Source organism: Bubalus bubalis, chromosome 23, assembly GCF_019923935.1.
Source record: "Bubalus bubalis isolate 160015118507 breed Murrah chromosome 23, NDDB_SH_1, whole genome shotgun sequence".
Taxonomy (NCBI): domain Eukaryota; kingdom Metazoa; phylum Chordata; class Mammalia; order Artiodactyla; family Bovidae; genus Bubalus; species Bubalus bubalis.
In genome coordinates this window covers 21,237,647-21,257,686 of record NC_059179.1, presented here as the reverse complement: position 1 = coordinate 21,257,686, position 20,040 = coordinate 21,237,647, and the positions used below count along the sequence as shown (strand labels likewise).

The 20,040-nt window shown below is 40.1% G+C and overlaps 1 protein-coding gene and 1 non-coding gene across 5 annotated transcripts in view; both read left to right on the top strand.

The window, feature by feature from the left end:
- LOC102398418 (cytochrome P450 2C23) overlaps positions 1 to 19,551 on the top strand; it is a 30,463-nt gene extending 10,912 nt beyond the window's left edge. For 2 of the 4 annotated variants that reach the window (XM_025273918.2, XM_025273920.2), the window contains 7 exons: positions 6,447 to 6,596; positions 7,217 to 7,377; positions 7,885 to 8,061; positions 11,071 to 11,230; positions 13,069 to 13,256; positions 16,272 to 16,413; positions 18,861 to 19,551. In XM_025273918.2, the coding sequence (XP_025129703.1) occupies positions 6,447 to 6,596; positions 7,217 to 7,377; positions 7,885 to 8,061; positions 11,071 to 11,230; positions 13,069 to 13,256; positions 16,272 to 16,413; positions 18,861 to 19,042 (1,160 nt within the window). In that variant the 3' untranslated portion in view covers positions 19,043 to 19,551. The remainder of the gene's footprint in view (positions 1 to 6,446; positions 6,597 to 7,216; positions 7,378 to 7,884; positions 8,062 to 11,070; positions 11,231 to 13,068; positions 13,257 to 16,271; positions 16,414 to 18,860) is intronic. The other 2 variants (XM_025273919.2, XM_006067606.3) reach the window with 1 other exon arrangement.
- On the top strand, positions 9,595 to 9,701 carry LOC112581672. The gene has a single exon (XR_003106293.1). It is a non-coding gene; the product is annotated as a U6 spliceosomal RNA (small nuclear RNA).
- Positions 19,552 to 20,040: the final 489 nt, after the last annotated feature.

The following is a 20,040-nucleotide window of genomic DNA, read 5'->3' as shown; positions in this document are numbered from 1 at the left end:
ATTTTGCCTTTTTGCATTTTTTTTTCCTTGGGGATGGTCTTGATCACAGCCTCCTGTACAATGTCATGAACCTTTGTCCATGGTTCTTCAGGTACTCTATCAGATCTAATCCCTTGATTCTATTTTTCACTTCCACTGTATAATCATAAGGGATTTAATTTAGGTCATACCTGAATGGTCTAGTGGTTTTCCCTACTGTCTTCAACTTAAGTCTGAATTCGGCAATAAGGAGTTCATGATCTGAGCCACAGTCAGCTCCCAGTCTTGTTTTTGCTGTTTGTATAGAGCTTCTCCATCTTTGGCTGCAAAGAATATAATCAATCTGACTTTGGTGTTGACCATCTGATAATGTCCTTGTGTAGTCTTCTCTTGTGTTGTTAGAAGAGGGTGTTTGCTATGACCAGTGGTTCTCTTGGTTGACTATGACCAGTAAGTGAACTGTGAACATTCAGATGTTCAAAATGGATTTAGAAAAGGCAGAGGAACCAGAGATCAAATTGCCAACATCCACTGGGTCATCAAAAAAGCAAAAAAGAGAGTTCCAGAAAAACATCTACTTCCACTTTGTTGATGATGCCAAAGCCTTTGTGTGTATCACAACAAACTGTGGAAAATTCTTAAAGAGATGGGAATACAAAACCACCTTACCTGCCTCCTGAGAAATCTGTATGAAGGTCAAGAAGCAATAGTTAGAACTGGACATGGAACAACAGACTGGTTCCAAATTGGGAAAGGAGTACGTCAAGGCTGTATATTGTCACTCTGCTTATTGAACTTCTATGCAGAGTACATCATGAGAAACACTGGGCTGGAAGAAACACAAACTAGAATCAAGACTACAGGGAAAAATATCAATAACCTCAGATATGCAGATGACACCACCCTTATGGCAGAAAGCGAAGAGGAACTGAAGAGCCTCTTGATGAAAGTGAAAGAGGAGAGTGAAAAAGTTAACTTAAAGCTCACCATTCAGAAAACTAAGATCATGGCATTTGGTTCCATCACTTCATGGCATAGATGGGGAAACAATGGAAACAGTGACAGACTTTATTTTTTGGGGCTCCAAAATCACTGCAGGTAGTGATGACCAACCTAGACAGCCTGTTAAAAAGCAGAGACATTACTTTGCCAACAAAGGTCTATCTAGTCAAAGCTATGGTTTTTCCAGTAGTTGTGTATGAATGTGAAAGTTGGACCATAAAGAAAGCTGAGTGGTATAGAATTGATGCTTTTGAACTGTGGTGTTGGAGAAGACTCTTGAGAATCCCTTGGACAGCAAGGAGATCCAACCAGTCCATGCTAAAGGAAACCAGTCCTGAATATTCATTGGAAGGACTGATGTTGAAGCTGAAACTCCAATACTTTGGCCACCTAATGCGAAGAACTGAGTCATCTGAAAAGACCCTGATGCTGGAAAAGATTGAAGGCAGGAGGAGACGGGGATGTCAGAGGATGAGAAGTTTGGATGGCATCACCCACTCTATGGATGTGAGTTTGAGCAAGCTCTGGGAATTGGTGATGGACAGGGAAGCCTGGCATGCTGCAGTCCATGGATTGCAAAGAGTCAGACACAACTGAGCAACTGAACTGAATTGAACAGTCATATTGGATTGTACCCACCCTAATCTCATTTGGCTTCCCTCATAGCTCAGTTGGTAAAGAATCTGCCTGCAATGCAGGAGACCCCAGTTTGATTCCTGAGTTGGGAGTATCCGCTGGAGAGCGAATAGGCTGCCCTCTCCAATATTCTTGGGCTTCCCTTATGGCTCAGCTGGTAAAGAATCCGCCCACAATGCGGGAGACCTGGGTTCAATCCCTGGTTTGGGAAGATCCCCTGGAGAAGGGAAAGGCTACCCACTCCAGTATGCTGGCCTGGAGAATTCCATGGACTATACAGTCCATGGGGTTGCAAAGAGTCAGATATGACTGAGTGACTTTTACTTTCACTAATCTCGTTTTAACTTGATTACCTCTGCAAAGATCCTATTTCCAAATAAGGTCATTATATTGGCTGTAATGACCTTATTTAGAAATAAGGCTGTAATTCATAGATACCAGGACCAGGACATCAATGTATTTTGAGGGGAAACAATTCAACCCATAACACCTTTGTAAATGAAATATCTGCTAAAATGCTAGATAGCTTTCTGGCCTAGTGATCTTTGAACTCTGTAGTACAGCACTGCAGATTTTGTGTCTAACTAATCAAGTTGTTGAAATATTTCCTGTTAACCATCAACTCACTATTTTACCCAGTATCTTAATCTTTAAACATTTATCTCATTGATGGATTGCAACAGCTCGAGTCCTTACTTTACCTTACTCATTCAATCTATACACCAGTTTTAGATGCCATTGTTCACTCACTAAAATACAAAATTTAAAATAACTTGGTACTCTTAAAGGTATGGCTAAATAGCCATTCATTCTTTCCCTGCTGCTGCTGCTGCTAAGTCACTTCAGCCATGTCCGACTCTGTGTGACCCCATAGACGACAGCCCACCAGGCTCCCCCATACCTGGGATTCTCCAGGCAAGAACACTGGAGTGGGTTGCCATTTCCTTCTCCAATGCATGAAAGTGAAAAGTGAAAGTGAAGTCACTCAGTCGTGTCTGACTCTTAGTGACCTCGTGGACTGCAGCCTACCAGCCTTCTCCGCCCATGGGATTTTCCAGGCAAGAGTACTGGAGTGGGGTGCCATTGCCTTCTCCGATTTATGTAAACTAGATTCCTCAGTAGGTCTCTACAGTTTATATGTCCATAGATATAGTAGATTACTTTCCAAAAATGTTATAGCATCTGCACTCTATAGCATCAGTCAAAGAGAAGCACTGGAAAGAGGCTGGGGAATGGAAGGAGAGCCAGAGGTCCCCCTGTCTGTGCCTCAGATAGCATCTCTTACAAGAGCTGCATGTCCCCCATAACTCCAGCTCCTTCAGAACAGGACCATTCTGGTTCCAGTTCTGGCCAGGTAACCCCAGCCATTGAGCTCCTTTGTCCCTTCCATGGGAAGATGGCAGCAGTCTTCTGCTGTTGATAATTATCAGTTGTCTGGCTGTCCCTGGTTTAACATCTCAGTGTTTCCATCACCCTAAAACAAATTCCCTGGATTAAATTTCCTTTGTTTAAAATACTTAGAGAGGCTTCTCTTTTCTTGGTTGGACTGTGACTGATAAACTCACTCTCCACTGGACCATTCCCAGGAGCATGTGAGTATTCCATAGCACTCACCTCACAAGCCCCATTAGTTACTGTCCCAGGTTTCTTGCCCCTTAACAACCAAACTTCTCCAAAGAGACATTCACAATGATGGAGGAATTTGTTTGTAGAAACTATCTTGAGAGATAATACAAGATGTGGGAAAATATAAACATGAATGTTCACAGTAGTAATATTTTTAGCATCTGCTATATGCATAGCAGGTGTCAACTAAACAAAAAGTACACAACGTGAGAGCTGTGAGTTCACTTTTATTTGGGGACTTCCTGAGGCCTACAGCCCAGGAGACAGCCCCTCAGATACCTCTGAAGAACTCTGAAGAGCGAGACGGGGAAGTCAGTATATAAAATGATTTGGTGAAGGGGGTACTTGCAATCAACACCCATCTTGGTAGAAGGCTGCTCCTAGTCACAAGGATCAGATGTCTCCTGAAGTGATTTAGTGCTTTTCTAAGGATGAGAAAATGAATGAAATTGAGTTCATAAAATTTTCTCCTGAAAATAGATGAAGGCCCATTCTGTCAGTTTCCCCAGAGCACAGGGTACCTCATCCCTGATCTCCACCCTGAATGCTTTTCAGTGACTGCAGTGGCTAATGATCTAACCCTTGTAGAGCGGGATGGTGAGCAAAATGCCTTTGCTGGCACAGGAAAGTAATGAAAATTTATTAAATAAATGGAAGAATAAATGAAGTGCAAAAGATACAGCAATATTTGAAAGTCTAATTAAGAATTAAATAAATAATTTTGCCACATTTATGATTGCCTTTTGATTTAAAGATGATGTAAAAACAGTTAAAAATTTGAAGAGACGAAAATATTCCTAAAGTTCAATAATAATAATGTTAGACATTCTCTAACATTAGATAATAATAACATTATTATCTAATAATAATGTTAGACATAATAATGTTAGACATTATAATAATGTTAGACAATAATAACAAATGTTAGACATTATAATAATTGGATTATTATTGACTTGAATTATTATTGTAATAACTATAATTATATAATAGCTGCTGCTGCTAAGTCGCTTCAGTCGTGTCCGACTCTGTGCGACCCCAGAGACGGGCAGCCCACCAGGCTCCCCTGTCCCTGGGATTCTCCAGGCAAGAACACTGGAGTGGGTTGCCATTTCCTTCTCCAATGCGTGAAAGTGAAGAGTGAAAGTGAAGTCGCTCAGTCGTGTCCAACTCTTAGCGACCCCATGGACTGCAACCTACCAGGCTCCTCCACCCATGAGATTTTCCAGGCAAGAGTACTGGAGTAGGGTACCATTGCCTTCTCCGATATAATAGCTAATATTTATTAAATACTTCTTGTGTGCCAGATACCATGCTAGGGGTTTCACATGTATTACCGTATTCAGTTACCACGATGGCCCCATGAGGAGGATATTTTTTATTTCCATTCAACAGATGAAAAGCTGAGGCAACAGAAGTTAATTGCTCATCAAAATTAGAAACTTTTGGAGCAGACTTGAATTCAGTTTGCCTAACTCTAGAGCCCAGAACCAATAACCATAGTCCATAGTCTTAATACACTAATCTCTGTTTTAATTTTTTTTTGGTTCAGAGTTAGAGCCAATGATGGAAAGTTTTGAGGAGTTTAAAGGTATCATAATGAGACCGGGTCGGGAGGTAGGGTGTTGTTTTTGTTGTTGTTCAGTCGCTAAGTTGTGTTCGACTCTGCGACCCCATGGACTGCAGCACGCCAGGCTTCCCTGAGCTTCATTATCTCCCTGAGTTTGCTCAAACTCATGCCTATGGAGTCAGTGATGCCATCCAACCATCTCATCCTCTGTCATCCCCTTCTCCTTTTGCCCTCAGTCTTTCCCAGCATTAGGGTCTTTCCGAATGAGTCAGCTCTTTGCATCAGGTGGCCAAAGTATTGGAGATTCAGCTTCAGCACCAGTCTTCCCAATGAATATTCAGGACTGATTTCCTTTAAGATTGACTGGTTTGATTTCTTTGCTGTCCAGGGGACTCTCATGAGTCTTTTCCAACACCACAGTTCAAAAGCATCGATTCTCTGGCACTCAGCCTTCTTTATGGTGAGAGGTGGGTATAGGGAAATCCATTGAATGCTTTTTAGCACCAGAAAAATTGTCCTCGTATTTGATTTTGAGGAACCTAGAAACTCTAAATCTAGGAAACTGGTTTGAAGATGATCATAACCTTAGAAGCTGAAGTGTGGTAGTGTAGTTTGAATTGACAAGAAGGGACAGATGAGAAAGACATTTTGAAGGTGGCATCGACAGGATTTACCAAATGCAGCTGTATAGGGAAAGAGGGGTGTGAAAAATTCCCTGAGGTTTGGGTTTGGGGTACTAGGAAACTGGTGGTACATTGAGAGAAATAGGAAATTCAGGACATATACAGAGGAAGGAATGAAAAATCATTGGGTGTGAACATACTGAGTTCCTTTGTTTCTGAGTTCCTTCTAATTCAGATTAGCTAACAGCTGTAGTAAATTTGGAGGTGAATAGACATGCATATTCCCTATTACTCTGTTTGCAGTTGCTTATCCTCTAATACGGGCTTCCTTAGCGGCTCAGGCCTTAAAGAATCTGCCTGCAATGCAGGAGACCTAGGTTAGTTCCCCCAAGTTGGGAAGATCCCCTTGAGAAGGGAATGGCTACCCACTCTAGTAGCTCAGCTGGTAAAGAATCCACCTGCAATGCAGGAGACCTGGATTCGATCCCTAGGTTGGGAAGATCCCCTGGAGAAGGGAACAGTTACCCACTCCAGTATTCTTGCCTGGAGAATTCCATGGACAGAGAAGCCCTGTGGGCTACAGTCTGTGGGGTTGCAAATCCTCTAGTAGAGGAAGTCATGGGTAGAACTAAACCACAAGTCAGAGGGATATTAAGTGCAAAAACAGACACTCAGGAGAGGGGTTTGTGGGAACACATGCCAGTCTTTACCATCTTTAACAAAACCAGACAGATGGCCCTCCCCACACTTGGGAATGTTCCCTATGTGCCAATGATCCTGCCCCCTGTCTCCATCACCTTTGTCCTCTGTTGACCAGAACTTGGGTTTTATTTTCTTTGTGACAAATATTTTACCCAAACCAAAGAATACGTTGTGCTCTTCAAAGGCCAGTTGCTAAATTCCTGATAAGGGGAAGTGGCCACAGCGCAGGGTGGACACGAGATCAGCTTCTGGGGACATCCGATTCTATGATGCAAAACCACTTTTCTGCTCTTTGCTTCTTTTCCTAGGACTCCTTTTCAGCAATGGAGACACGTGGAAGCAAATGCGACGCTTCTCCCTTATGACCCTAAGGAACTTTGGGATGGGGAAGAGGAGCCTCGAGGAGAGGATCCAGGAGGAGGCCCAGTTTCTGGTGGAGGAGTTCAGGAAATCAGAGGGTGTGTTCCATGGACCATCTTTTGGGCCAAGGGGCTACTGCGCACACAGCCCTTCCCACCAAAGCTCCTCCTTCAGGAGATGCTCAGCAGTCCACAATCTGCTCTATTAACCAGGGCATTGGCAAGGAAAAGCAGGGCAGGAGGAAAATGACTCAAAGCTGTTACTTAGGATCCTTGAATCCCTTTGTTTGGATTCATCTTCCAACTTCAGCACTTACTGGATGTGTAAATTTGGGCAAGTTATTTAATTTCTCTAAGGTGCAGTTTCCTCATCTGAAAAATGCGGCTAAAAATCAAACCTCAGATTGAGGGTTGGATAACACAGTTTGCAAAACATTTACACAGTATCCAGTATATGGTAAATATTCTATAATATTACTTGCTCCTCTTATGACTGTCACCATATTCACTGAATAATATAACAACTAGTGGTAGCATAGTATAATACTATAGAGCATGTAGTGTTAATATTAGTAGAAGATGCTTACATCCTAATTTGAAGAAGTTTAGAGAAAATAAAATATAAGTAAGCATCTGAGGAGGAGGGAGGCCACCTTCTTGAAACCCTAATGCAGGCTGATGAAGATTCTAAATGTTAGAGTTGTTTTTCTTCACACCAGCTCAGCCCTTTAACCCTGCTGTCACCCTGTCCTGTGCTACCTGCAACATGATCTGCTCCATCCTCTTCAATGAACATTTCCACTACAAAGATAAGACCCTTCACTCCCTGCTGGATTTGTTAAATAAAAATTTTAATCGAGTAAACTCTCTCTGGAACCAGGTAAGGTCAAATCTCCATTTAACCTTGCACTTGACCTCTTGGGCACACTGGGAACCCACAAGCAGGATAAAGAGCTGCAAGCTGCCCACCTTGTCCCATGAGCATGCGCCAAGGCAAGCACTGTCTCCGTCCCTCATGTGTGGCTTATGTCAAGTGGATTAGTACAGTGTCACTCAGACCAGCACCTGTGGAGGCTGTCTTCTGCTCGCTTCTGTGAGGTGATTCCCTCAAAAGAAGACGTCATGTTCCCAGTTCCCTGCATTTCTTTTAAGGCTCCTGTGCTCATTCTCCCCCTCTTACTCTGAGGTTGGCTGAGGGTGGTTGAGCAGGAGATGAGAAGGGGTGACTCTTGTGTATGTGACGGTCATCCTCCCTTCTCTTTAGCTTGAAAGCTGGAGGAAGGGATTCTCCCTGGCCAGACCCTGCAGAGAGTTTGGTGCTCCACTTAGAAACCCTGGTGTCTCTTCACAAACTGAATTGCTTGTGTATTTTTTGTTTTAATTTTAGATTTACAATCTATGGCCAAAACTCATAAAGCCTCTCCCTGGAGAGCACAGAGCATTTTCAAAAAGGCTTAAGGATATTCACTACTTTGTTCTGGAAAAAGTGAAGGAGCATCAAAAGTCCCTGAATCATAATAACCTTCGAGACTACATTGACTGTTTCCTCAGCAGGATGGAGCAGGTATTGTACATGACATCTTTCCCCAATACTATATTTTATCAGTCCATGGGAATGCAGGAAAGCATAATCATACATACCATGTAGGTAATTCTTGATATTTTGATATCTTGTGGCAGTGGGGTATGCTATTAACAATCATAGAAATTTTTCATAGTGCAGAAATTTTAAAAGAGGAAAAGCCCTCTTTTTCCTTTGTATTTCTTTTTTTTTCTTTTTAAAATTTATTTATTTTAAATGAAACAAAGATATATATTTTTAACAATAAAGGGTACAATTCAAAAAGAAGATCAGATCAGATCAGATCAGTCGCTCAGTCGTGTCCGACTCTTTGCGACCCCATGAATCGCAGCACGCCAGGCCTCCCTGTCCATCACCAACTCCCGGAGTTCACTGGGACTCACATCCATTGAGTCAGTGATGCCATCCAGCCATCTCATCCTCTGTCGTCCCTTTAGACATCATAAACCTTTAGACAACTTAACAACAAAGAAACAAAAATACATAAAGCAAAAATCAGAAGAAACATAAGGGAAAAGAAAAAATATACAATCATAGTGAAAAATATTAACATTTCTCTGAGAATATTTTATCAAGTGCAGAAAAAATCAGAATAGAAGCATCTTGAATGATGTTATTAATAATATAAATGTAATACATTTGTATTTAATTAATTTATATTAATCATATCCTACACAAATATATTTAAATTTTGTATTTCGTGTGTTGTTATTAGATGTCCATAGGACATTTAGAAAAATTGGCAATAAGATAAACTTTACTAAATTTCAAAAAGTAGAATTCTTTTGTATGTGTGTGATTCAGTTGTACATATACGCATATATTATTTTCAAAGTTATTTCCCATTATAGGTTATTTCAAGAGATTGACTATAGTTCCCTGTGCTATACATAAACCTTTGTTGCTTGTTGCATATCTATTTTTCTAAATTAGAAATCTAGTATTCTATTCATACTAAGTCAAACAAGTGGAATCAAAATGTCATAAATTTTTTAGTTGGGCAAAAACTCAAAAGTTTTCTAAAAAATATATATTATACATATTATTTCCTTTTATTTCTATTTACTTCCTATACTTGGACACTAGCATTTAATGAAATCTTCTCAGTATATATTTATGATGAGCTACATATATGTATATTTATGCATGTTTCTGAGCATATATTTATCTTAATGTGGCTAAAAGATACACACATCTTCTTTGCACACCCATTGTCTGCCATTGTTTGCCATAGTGTTTCCCAGGGAGTATGTCATAGACCAATACATTATAAACACTGGATTGTGTTTTCCCATGGAACAATTTCGTTAATTAAAACCAACAATGGATAAAAGATTCTAAAGAAATACATTATAATTAACCATCGGTGGTCTTAAACATATTGAATAGCAAGTATCACACAGACACCAGCTCTTAGAACATCACTGGCTAAGATACCAGCATCAATGTCCATGAGAACATCAGTAGGAAAACAGTCCAAACTGTGACAAACAATAGACTGCAAAAGGCTGCTCAGTGCTCATTTTGGCAGCATGCACACTGAAAGTGGAATGATACGGAGAAGATTAGCATGGCCCCGGTGCAAGGATGACACACAAATTTCTGAAGTGGTCCGTATTTTTGTGTGTGCACAAGACTTTTAACCAATATAATTTCAATTTTTGTATTTCTGAAAAAAAGGATATTTCAATATATATACATATGTAACAACTTAAAATCTGAAAATAATTCTTTGAGCCCTGTAAAATTAACCTTGTTTATGCCAAAGTTCGGCTTCCCCAGTAAAGCGTTATTTCTGATGGTAAAGAATCTGCCTGCAAAGCAGGCAAACCCAGGTTTGATCTCTGGGTTGGGAAGATCCCCTGGAGGAGGGAACAGCTGCTCACTCCAGTATTCTTGCCTGGAGAATTCCATGGACAGAGGAACGTGGCAGGCTACAGTCCATAGGACTGCAAAGAGTTGGACACAACTGAGCAACTAATACTTTGAATTTCATGCCAAAATTCCCCAAATATACATAAATAAGCAAAGGAAAAACACTGTGCAATTGTATCATAAATGTGCAAGTTATAGCAAATGGTTAATTACTAATAACCTGTTTAGTCTTCTTAATCTCTGGGAGGGCTGATTTAGAAAGCTTGACTTCCTTAGAAAAAATGCTGAAGGAAGGCATGATGATGCTCTCTTTTCTTCTCAGAAATTTCCTTGGAGTTAGTAGAGACATTCAAGCTCACTCCATTTATCAACAATGTGCATTGAAATATCCTCTTCATTCTGATGGAAAAGTTTGCTGTTGGCCCTCAGAGGACTACATGTTTGTCTGAGAAAGAGAAAAAAAAATAGCTAGGTTTTTAATTCAGTCATTTAAAAATTTTCCTTCATACCAACTCTCTATCAGTCCATGATTGTTGGTAAGAGGAGTAAAATGATGAATCAAATATTACCCTGAAATTTTCTTTCATAGCACTTATCATAGTTTAACAAAATATTTAATTGACCTCTATATACTTCACTACAATACTCTAAAGGGCTGGGGTAGTATCGATTTCCCATGCTTTGTATCACTGGTCTGAAGGAAACAGACCAGTTCCAAACCAGTGATTTCTCTACACTGTGCTCACATTGAATTTATCATCTAGTCTTTTTCATTAAATATAATAAAAGAAGATTCCATTAACTGAGTGTTTGTATATAAGAATTGTTCCAAGACCTTCCACTCAGTATCTCTTTTCATCTTTACAATAACCCTATGAGGTATATTCTGTTCTATATCCCAGTTTCACAAATGATGAAGTTGAGTAAAGAGGTAAGGTAACTTGTCAAGGGCATATATCTGATCATTGACTAACCTGGGATTTGAACCAGAAGTTTCAATTCCATGACTGATTTTTAAACCCTACCATGCACAAAATGAAGCCTATTACTAGTGATGGGGTGTGATCATGGAGCTCTGATAAACCGTTGCCTTCTTTTTAACTCTGCCATCTACAGGAGAAACAGAACCCAGAGTCTGAATTTCACTTGGAAAACTTAGCAACCTGTGGATCAAATCTGTTTTCAGCAGGAATAGGGACAACCACTGCCACCCTGAGTTATGGGTTCCTGCTCCTAATGAAATACCCTGAGGTTCAAGGTACAGCAAATATCTTAGGTATTTATTTAGGATAAAATAGGAGCTCCTGGCACTCGTGAAGGTGGGAAGGTACTACGGTCTGTGACAACTTCTCTTTCTCTGGACAGCTTTGGCGAGCATCATGCATAGGGCCACCCATGTGGTTTGGTTTTACAGATCAAAATTCTGTCAAATGATGCTGATAAGGAAGAGAGACCTTTAAGAATCAAAGACTTTTTAAGTTTAAAAGCAGAGGAGCTTCTGAATCCCAGCTCTTCTATATATGATATAATGTTGAAGAGTCAGTCCAATTTAGATGAGGGATGCATGGGTTCCTATTTTGGACTCTCATTTTCAGCCGCCAATACCTGACTGTGTGACCTCAAACAAGTTATTTCACTTCACAGGCCTTTGTTTTTTCATCTTGAAAATGGATCAGTCTCCCCAAAGGGGATTTTTAGCTCCAATATAATTTAAAATTCAAAAATGAAATTGTACTAGCTTGATTTTCTCAATCATGTTCTCAGAGCACAGGTCTTAGAAAGCCAGTGTTTATTTTGTTCAACAAAATGGTGTTTACTGTTCCCACAAAATGTTAGGAGACTGGATGATACTGATAGAGGAGATGCTCCCACTAGAGTTAGGATTGAACATTTCCCCTCTGCAGCTGCTTTGCCAGGAATCTGGGGTAAACCTTAATCCCTGCACAGAGGTCATCTCCTCACCTGTACAGGAGGACAAACCAGTTCAGGCAGGAGGCCAAAGACATACCTAATGCAGCTTTTATGTTTCCTGAAGCGAAATCTCTGGTCTTTGCAGCAATATAAAAAATAGAAATTCTATGGCTGCTATCAAAAAGTCTACAAATGATAAATGCTGGAGAGGATGCAGAGAAAAGGGAAACCTCTTACACTGTTGGTGGGAATGCAAACTAGTACAGCCACTATGGAGAACAGTGTGGAGATTCCTTAAAAAATTGGAAATAGAACTGCCATCCGACCCAGCAACCCAATGCTGGGGATACATACTGAGGAAACCAGAATTGAAAGAGACACGTGTACCCCAATGTTCATCGCAGCACTGTTTACAATAGCCAGGACATGGAAGCAACCTAGATGTCCATCAGCAGATGAATGGATAAGAAAGCTGTGGTACATATACACAATGGAATATTACTCAGCTATTAAAAAGAATGCACTTGAATCAGTTCTAATGAGGTGGATGAAACTGGAGTCTATTATACAGAGTGAAGTAAGTTAGAAAGAAAAACACCAATACAGTATATTAACGCATATATATGGAATTTAGAAAGATGATACGATGACCCTATATGCGAGACAGCAAAATAGACACAAGTGTAAAGAACAGACTTTTGGACTCTGTGGGAGAAGGCGAGGGTGGGATGATTTGAGAGAATAGCATTGAAATATGTATATTACTATATGTGAAATAGATCACCAGTCCAGGTTTGATGCATGAGACAGGGTGCTCAGGGCCAGAGCACTGGGATGACCCTGAGGGATGGGATTGGGAGGGAGGTGGGAGGGGGGTTCAGGATGGGGAACACATGTACACCTATGGCTGATTCATGTCCATGTATGGCAAAAACCACTACAATATTGTAAAGTAATTAGCCTCCAATTAAAATAAATAAATTAATTTAAAAAAGAATATTCTGAGAATAAAGATTTTATACTAAAATTAAAAAAAGAAAGAAAAAATAGAAATTCTATGAAGAACAGAGCTGTGGGTTGTTTAGCAACATGTCTTTGACCTTGGGAGCCTTTTCCAGGCCACTTTCTTTATATGTTGTAAGCATTACCAAGTATCTAGGGAACATATCTCTTAAGTAGGATTCATGATTCATGTCTCTGCAGCCAAAGTTCATGAAGAAATTGACCATGTGATTGGACGCACCCGAAGTCCCTGCATGAAGGACAAGATGAAGCTGCCCTATACAGAGGCTGTGTTGCATGAGATACAAAGATACATCACCCTCCTTCCTTCTAACTTACCCCATACTGTGGTCCGGGACACGAAATTCAGACAATATGTCATCCCCAAGGTTAGAGGTGGCTGGGAAAGCTGGCTGAGATAGATGGTGCAACATGGTGCCACCCCACCCCACGGCAGATGGGGCCTGTTAGAGGCATCGTAGCTGTTTCAGGAAGAGGCGGTTGAGAGACGTGGAAAGAACACGAGGCATACGGCCTGGGTTTAAATCTGTCACTGCTGTGCAGTGTCCTCTCAGGCCATTGTGTCACCTCTGTGGTTCTGCCTCTGCCTCCCTGGAATGGGGAAGCTAACCCAGGGCTTCCAACACTCCTCACACTCTCAGATATAATAGGATATATTAAGGGAGAAGTGATTGGCATTAGTATGAATCTTGTGGGAACAGAAATCTGATTTTCCATGATAGATTTTAAAAAGGGGGAAGAGATGGACAGTGTATCTGCAGCTCTAAAGTAATCAAGTGTCAACTTTCTTAAACCCAATTCTCTCCTCCCGAGATCTCATGTACCAGACATTTGGGGCATTGCTGCCCATAATAGTTAATGATGATCAAAACATTCACATGGACACGGGATGTAGTCAGCCTTCTGTAGTGATTAAGGGGCTGGGTTTTACATTTGAGAGTGTAGAAGAAGAAGAAAAGGTGTCAAACCTGACCAGACTACTGCAAAACTGAAGCAGCCCCCAGCCTTACTGCCAAATCCCAGAGCAAAAGTCTATTAACACATAAGTCGAGTATCACATTAAAAATGCTATTCCACCAGCAAGTGAAGGTAATCAGGAACACAGGAAACTCTAACACCAGAAAATTTGGTTTAATAAAATTCACCATAGAAATAGAATTTAAAGAAAAACCACATGGTAATCTCATTTATACAGAAAGTGCTTTTGATAATATTAAAGAGTTTCTGTGTACCCCAATGTTCATCGCAGCACTGTTTATAATAGCCAGGACATGGAAGCAACCTAGATGTCCATCAGCAGATGAATGGATGAGAAAGCTGTGGTACATATACACAACAGAGTATTACTCAGCCATTAAAAAGAATACATTTGAATCAGTTCTAATGAGGTGGATGAAACTGGAGCCTATTATACAGAGTGAAGTAAGCCAGAAAGAAAAACAAACACCAATACAGTATACTAATGCATATATATGGAATTTAGAAAGATGGTAACAATAACCCTGTGTACGAGACAGCAAAAGAGACACTGATGTATAGAACAGTCTTATGGACTCTGAGAGAGAGGGAGAGGGTAGGAAGATTTGGGAGAATGGCATTGAAACATGTAAAATATCATGTATGAAACGAGTTGCCAGTCCAGGTTCGATGCACGATACTGGATGCTTGGGGCTGGTGCACTGGGACGACCCAGAGGGATGGAATGGGGAGGGAGGAGGAAGGAGGGTTCAGGATGGGGAACACATGTATACCTGTGGCGGATTCATTTTGATATTTGGCAAAACTAATACAATTATGTAAAGTTTAAAAATAAAATAAAATTAAAAAAAAATAATAATATACATAAAAAAAAAAAAAGAGTTTCTGCTCTGTTAGTTGCTCAGTCATGTCTGACTCTTTGTGACTCCACCAGGCTCCTCTGTCCACAGAATTTTCTAGGCGAGAATACTGGAGTGGGTTGCCATTTCCTTCACCAGGAGATCTTCCAGACCCAGGGATTGAACCTGGGTTTCCTGCACTGCAGGCAGATTCTTTATCATCTGAACTACCAGGGAAGCCCCACCTATAATAAAATAGGAATAAATTTCTGATAGCAGTGATTACATTAAGAAGGAAACCAAGGAACTTGAGTATAGGAAAAAGAAACTTGTTTTCAACTTGACTTTTTTTTTATACTATGTACATGTATTACCTACTCCAAAAATTATGAAATAATGTTTCAGGAAATAAAAAATGAAGTAAAATGGAAAGAGGAGGCTTTCGCTTAAATAGGGGTGCTTTATGATCAGATAGAAGTTGGGTCAAATTCTAATTATGCCACTTGCTAATAACCACAAGTAAATTGTTTCTTCTCTCTGAATCTCAATTTCTGCCTTTATACAATGAGCCAAAAAAAACCAAGATCCTAGTGAATATGGTTGAAGTGAGGATTAAATGACATTTATAAACAATTCAACACAGTGTCAGGTAAATGTGAAGCATCCTGTATCAGTGGTCATTATCATTTTGTCATTTAAACCTCACAAGTTCTAATGGGGCAAAGAGGAAAGTGTATGGTGGCTCAGACAGTAAAGAATCTGCCTGCAACGCAGGAGACACAGGTTTGATCCTTTGGTTGGAAAGATCCCCTGGAGAAAGGAATGGCAACCCCCTCCAGTATTCCTGCCTGAAAAATTCCATGGACAGAGGAACCAGGCTGGCTACAGTTCAGTTCATGGGGTCACAAAGAGCTGGACATGACTAACCGACAAACATACACACATGCACGCCATTTTAGGAGTGAGGAGGTGGGCTTTGAGCCAACAAATTTTGTAGATTACAAGGTACTATATCTTATTTTCTTACATTCACACCTGAATTCAGAAAGAAAAAAATTGTGAAAAGTGAACTCTTCCAATTTGAGGTGGCGGTTCTAGTAAAGCACTTGTCTGAACAATACGAGCTGCAGATCTTAGTTTTTGAACAATTGTTTGTTGCACATTGACTGTAACAGTTGCTCTTCCCCCAGAGAACTATCTTATTATTCAATAAAAGGTATTGTATGATAGTGGGTGTGAAAAAACTCTCACACAAGACAGTGAGAAAGCTCTCATACAAGCTTTAAGAGTGCTCGGTCCTGTTTAATCCACTATAATTAAAAGTGTTAGGCTTTTTTTTTTTTTTTTTGATGTTTTATTTATTTATTTATTATTTTTTTTTTAAACTTTTATGTTTCACTTTTTCTTTTTTTAAATTTTATTTTATTTTTAAACTTAACATAACTGTATTAGATTTGCCAAATATCAAAATGAATCCGCCACAGGTATACATGTGTTCCCCGGCTTTTTATGAACCAAAGATAAGTATGGTAAGATGCCATTCTACTCTCTCTTTCTTGGTTCCAGGGTACTACTGTATTGCCGTTACTGTCTTCCATCTTGTACGACTGCAAGGAGTTTCCTAACCCAGAGAAGTTTGACCCAGGCCATTTTTTGGATAAAAATGGCAGCTTCAGGAAAACAAAATACTTTGTGGCTTTTTCCATTGGTAAGTATAGATACATACCATCCAAACCATACACATGAACCTTTTGAACAACTTTTAGCTTTACTGAATGTACGTAAGTAATCCACTAATGATCGCAAAGTTAATCAAATCAGTCTGCTATAACCCTCTAAATCAAGATGGAGCCATTTAAGTCTGTATACCAATAGGATCAGATAAGTCTTTCAAGGACTATTTTGTTATCTGGTGACTAAGTACAATGCCAGTTTTTAAAGAAATCAAGGCAAATCAATTCAATTCAGATGTCACACATTATCAGATAACAAAGGGACCTCCTTTTGTAGACTCTTACCTATTGATCTCCCTTTTGTAATATACAACTTTTCTAAAACAGAATGTTCAGGTTTCTTTCTTCTTTTAAAATGATTAAACATTATTGTATACTTTTCTGATTCTTAGAGCCAGAGGCCATCAGAGGGACTTTGGTCATTTCATTCTCTTCCTTCCCCTCTGAAATCCAGAGCCCCACATACCCTTGCCTCTTTGCAAGAGCTGATTGGCTCCCAGTTGCTATTTCTCATAAGGTCATAAAGACAACTTAAGATCACTCAGCACATATTTTTTTTCTTTGTTATCCTAGTCAATTATTTGATTAGTATTTTCAAAAATAACAGTTAATATATTTTTAAAAGACAGCCTGTGGTATTAAACAATCTTCCATACAAACATGTTTAGGTGGCATTGTGTGATAGCGGCACAATGACTTGTTTAATTAATCTAATATAGGTGTATGTCTAGTTTTCATCTAACTCATCGGAGTCATAAATAATAATGCAAGTGACATCCTCGTTGGTGAATCTCTAGTTCCTGCAGATAAATCTCCAGGAGAACTACTGAATTAAGAGCATAAATCTCTTTAGAGAGATTTTGGTTTGTTAGAGGAACTGTACCAGTTGATCAGCAAATTTGGAAAACTGAGCAGTGGCCACAGGACCGGGAACGGTCAGTTTGCATTCCAATCCCAAAGAAAGGCAATGCCAAAGAACGCTCAAACTACCGCACAATTGCAGTCATCTCACACACTAGTAAAGTACTGCTCAAAATTCTCCAAGCCAGGCTTCAGCAATATATGAACCATGAACTTCCAGATGTTCAAGCTGGTTTTAGAAAAGGCAGAGGAACCAGAGATCAAGTTGCCAACATCTTCTGGGTCATCAAGAAAGCATGAGAGTTCCAGAAAAAACATTTATTTCTGCTTTATTGACTATGCCAAAGCCTCTGACTATGTGGATCACAATAAACTGTGGAAAATTCTGAAGGAGATGGGAACACCAGACCACCTAACCTGACTCTTGAGAAACCTGTACACAGGTCAGGAAGCAACAGTTAGAACTGGACATGGAACAACAGACTGGTTCCAAATAGGAAAAGGAGTACATCAAGGCTGTATATTGTCACCCTGATTATTTATCTTATATGCAGAGTACATCATGAGAAATGCTGGCCTGGAAGAAGCACAAGCTGGAATCAAGATTGCTGGGAGAAATATCAATAACCTCAGATATGCAGATGACACCACCCTTATGGCAGAAAGTGCAGAACTAAAGAGCCTCTTGATGAAAGTGAAAGAGTGAGAAAGTGAAAGTGAAAAGCTGGTTTAAAGCTAAACATTGAGAAAACTAAGATCATGGCATCCAATCCCATCACTTCATGGCAAATAGATGGGGAAACAGTGGAAACAGTAGCTGACTTTATTTTGGGGGGCTCCAAAATCACTGCAGATGGTGACTGCAGCCATGAAATTAAAAGACACTTACTCCTTGGAAGGAAAGTTATGACCAACCTAGACAGCCTGTTAAAAAACAGAGACATTACTTTGCCAACAAAGGTCTATCTAGTCAAAGCTATGGTTTTTCCAGTAGTTGTGTATGGATGTGAGAGTTGGACCATAAAGAAAGCTGAGTGGTATAGAATTGATGCTTTTGAACTGTGGTGTTGGAGAAGACTCTTGAGAGTCCCTTGGACTGCAAGGAGATCCAACCAGTCCATCCTAAAGGAGATCAGTCCTGGGTGTTCATCGGAAGGACTGATGTTGAAGCTGAAACTCCAATGCTTTGGCTACCTGATGAGAAGAGCTGACTCATTGGAAAAGACCCTGATGCTGGGAAAGATTGAAGGCAGGAGGAGAAGGGGACGACAGAAGATGAGATAGTTGGATGGCATCACCGACTCAATGGACATGGGTTTGGGTAGACTCCAGCAGTTGGTGATGGACAGGGAGGCCTGGCGTGCTGCGATTCATGGGAGCACAAAGAGTCAGACACGACTGAGCAGCTGAACTGAACCAGTTGATCATCATCTAGCGGTTTCTGACCTGTCCCTTTTCTGAACAATGTTTTCAGTGGCTGTCAGGAGTATGTAGTATTTGAATATGAGCTATTGTAATATTTAATGTGGAACAAGCTAATGGAACTGTCTCTTCCTTTCAGGGAAACGGGCCTGTGTTGGAGAGGGCCTTGCCCAAATGGAGCTGTTCCTGTTCTTCACCACCATTCTACAAAATTTTGTCCTGAAACCCCTGGGGGAGACAAAGGACATAGAGACCAAACCCATTGTTACTGGACTGATCAACCTGCCACCACCCTTCAAGCTATGCCTTATCCCCAGATAAAAGAAGAGCTTTTCTCTTTTAACAATTTAAATGAAAGTAATAGCTTTTTCTTCTCACTACTTCTCCCACCCCAATAGTCTCTTTTCATTTTAAATTCTGCCTAGGACAGAAACATGGGCTTCCCTCGTAGCTCAGTCGGTAAAGAATCTACCTGTACTGCAGGGCAGAAACACTACTCACTAAAAGCTTGATAGACTTTTGTTTAAATCTATAAATTCCTTGAAAAAAGGAGCTGGATCCTGAAAGCTCCAGGGGTAAAATAATATCTTGTACCCTATAGATTACTTTATAAACCATGATCCAGCCAAACCAAACCCAGGCCCACAGAAGGCCTTTATCAGCAAATGGTGGAGCCTTCACTTCTTCTGTGCCTTTGGAGACAGGCTGATAATCTATAATTTTCAAAATAGAGAATATAATGGCCTATGTGTATTTTTTCCTATTTCCCTTTGAAAGCACTTACATAATTTCTGCCATATTCACAAAATAAAACCTTTCTTTCCACAGCAGCTTTTCTGTGAATGTTTGACTTTATTTCAAGTCTCAAATATCCCTTTCCTTGAATTATGGACACTCTACAATTAGAATAAGATAGAACTTCCAGATGTTCAAGCTGGTTTTAGAAAAGGCAGAGGAACCAGAGATCAAATTGCCAACATCTGCTGGATCATCTAAAAACCAAGAGATTTCCAGAAAAACATCTATTTCTGCTTTATTGACTATGCCAAGGCCTTTGTGTGGATCACAATAAACTGTGGAAAATTCTGAAGGAAATGGGAATACCAGACCACCTGACCTGCCTCTTGAGAAACCTATATGCAGGTCAGGAAGCAACAGTTAGAACTGGACATGGAACAACAGACTGGTTCCAAATAGGAAAAGGAGTACGTCAAGGCTGTATATTGTCACCCTGATTATTTATCTTATATGCAGAGTACATCATGAGAAACGCTGGGCTGGAAGAAACACAAGCTGGAATCAAGATTGCTGGAAGAAAT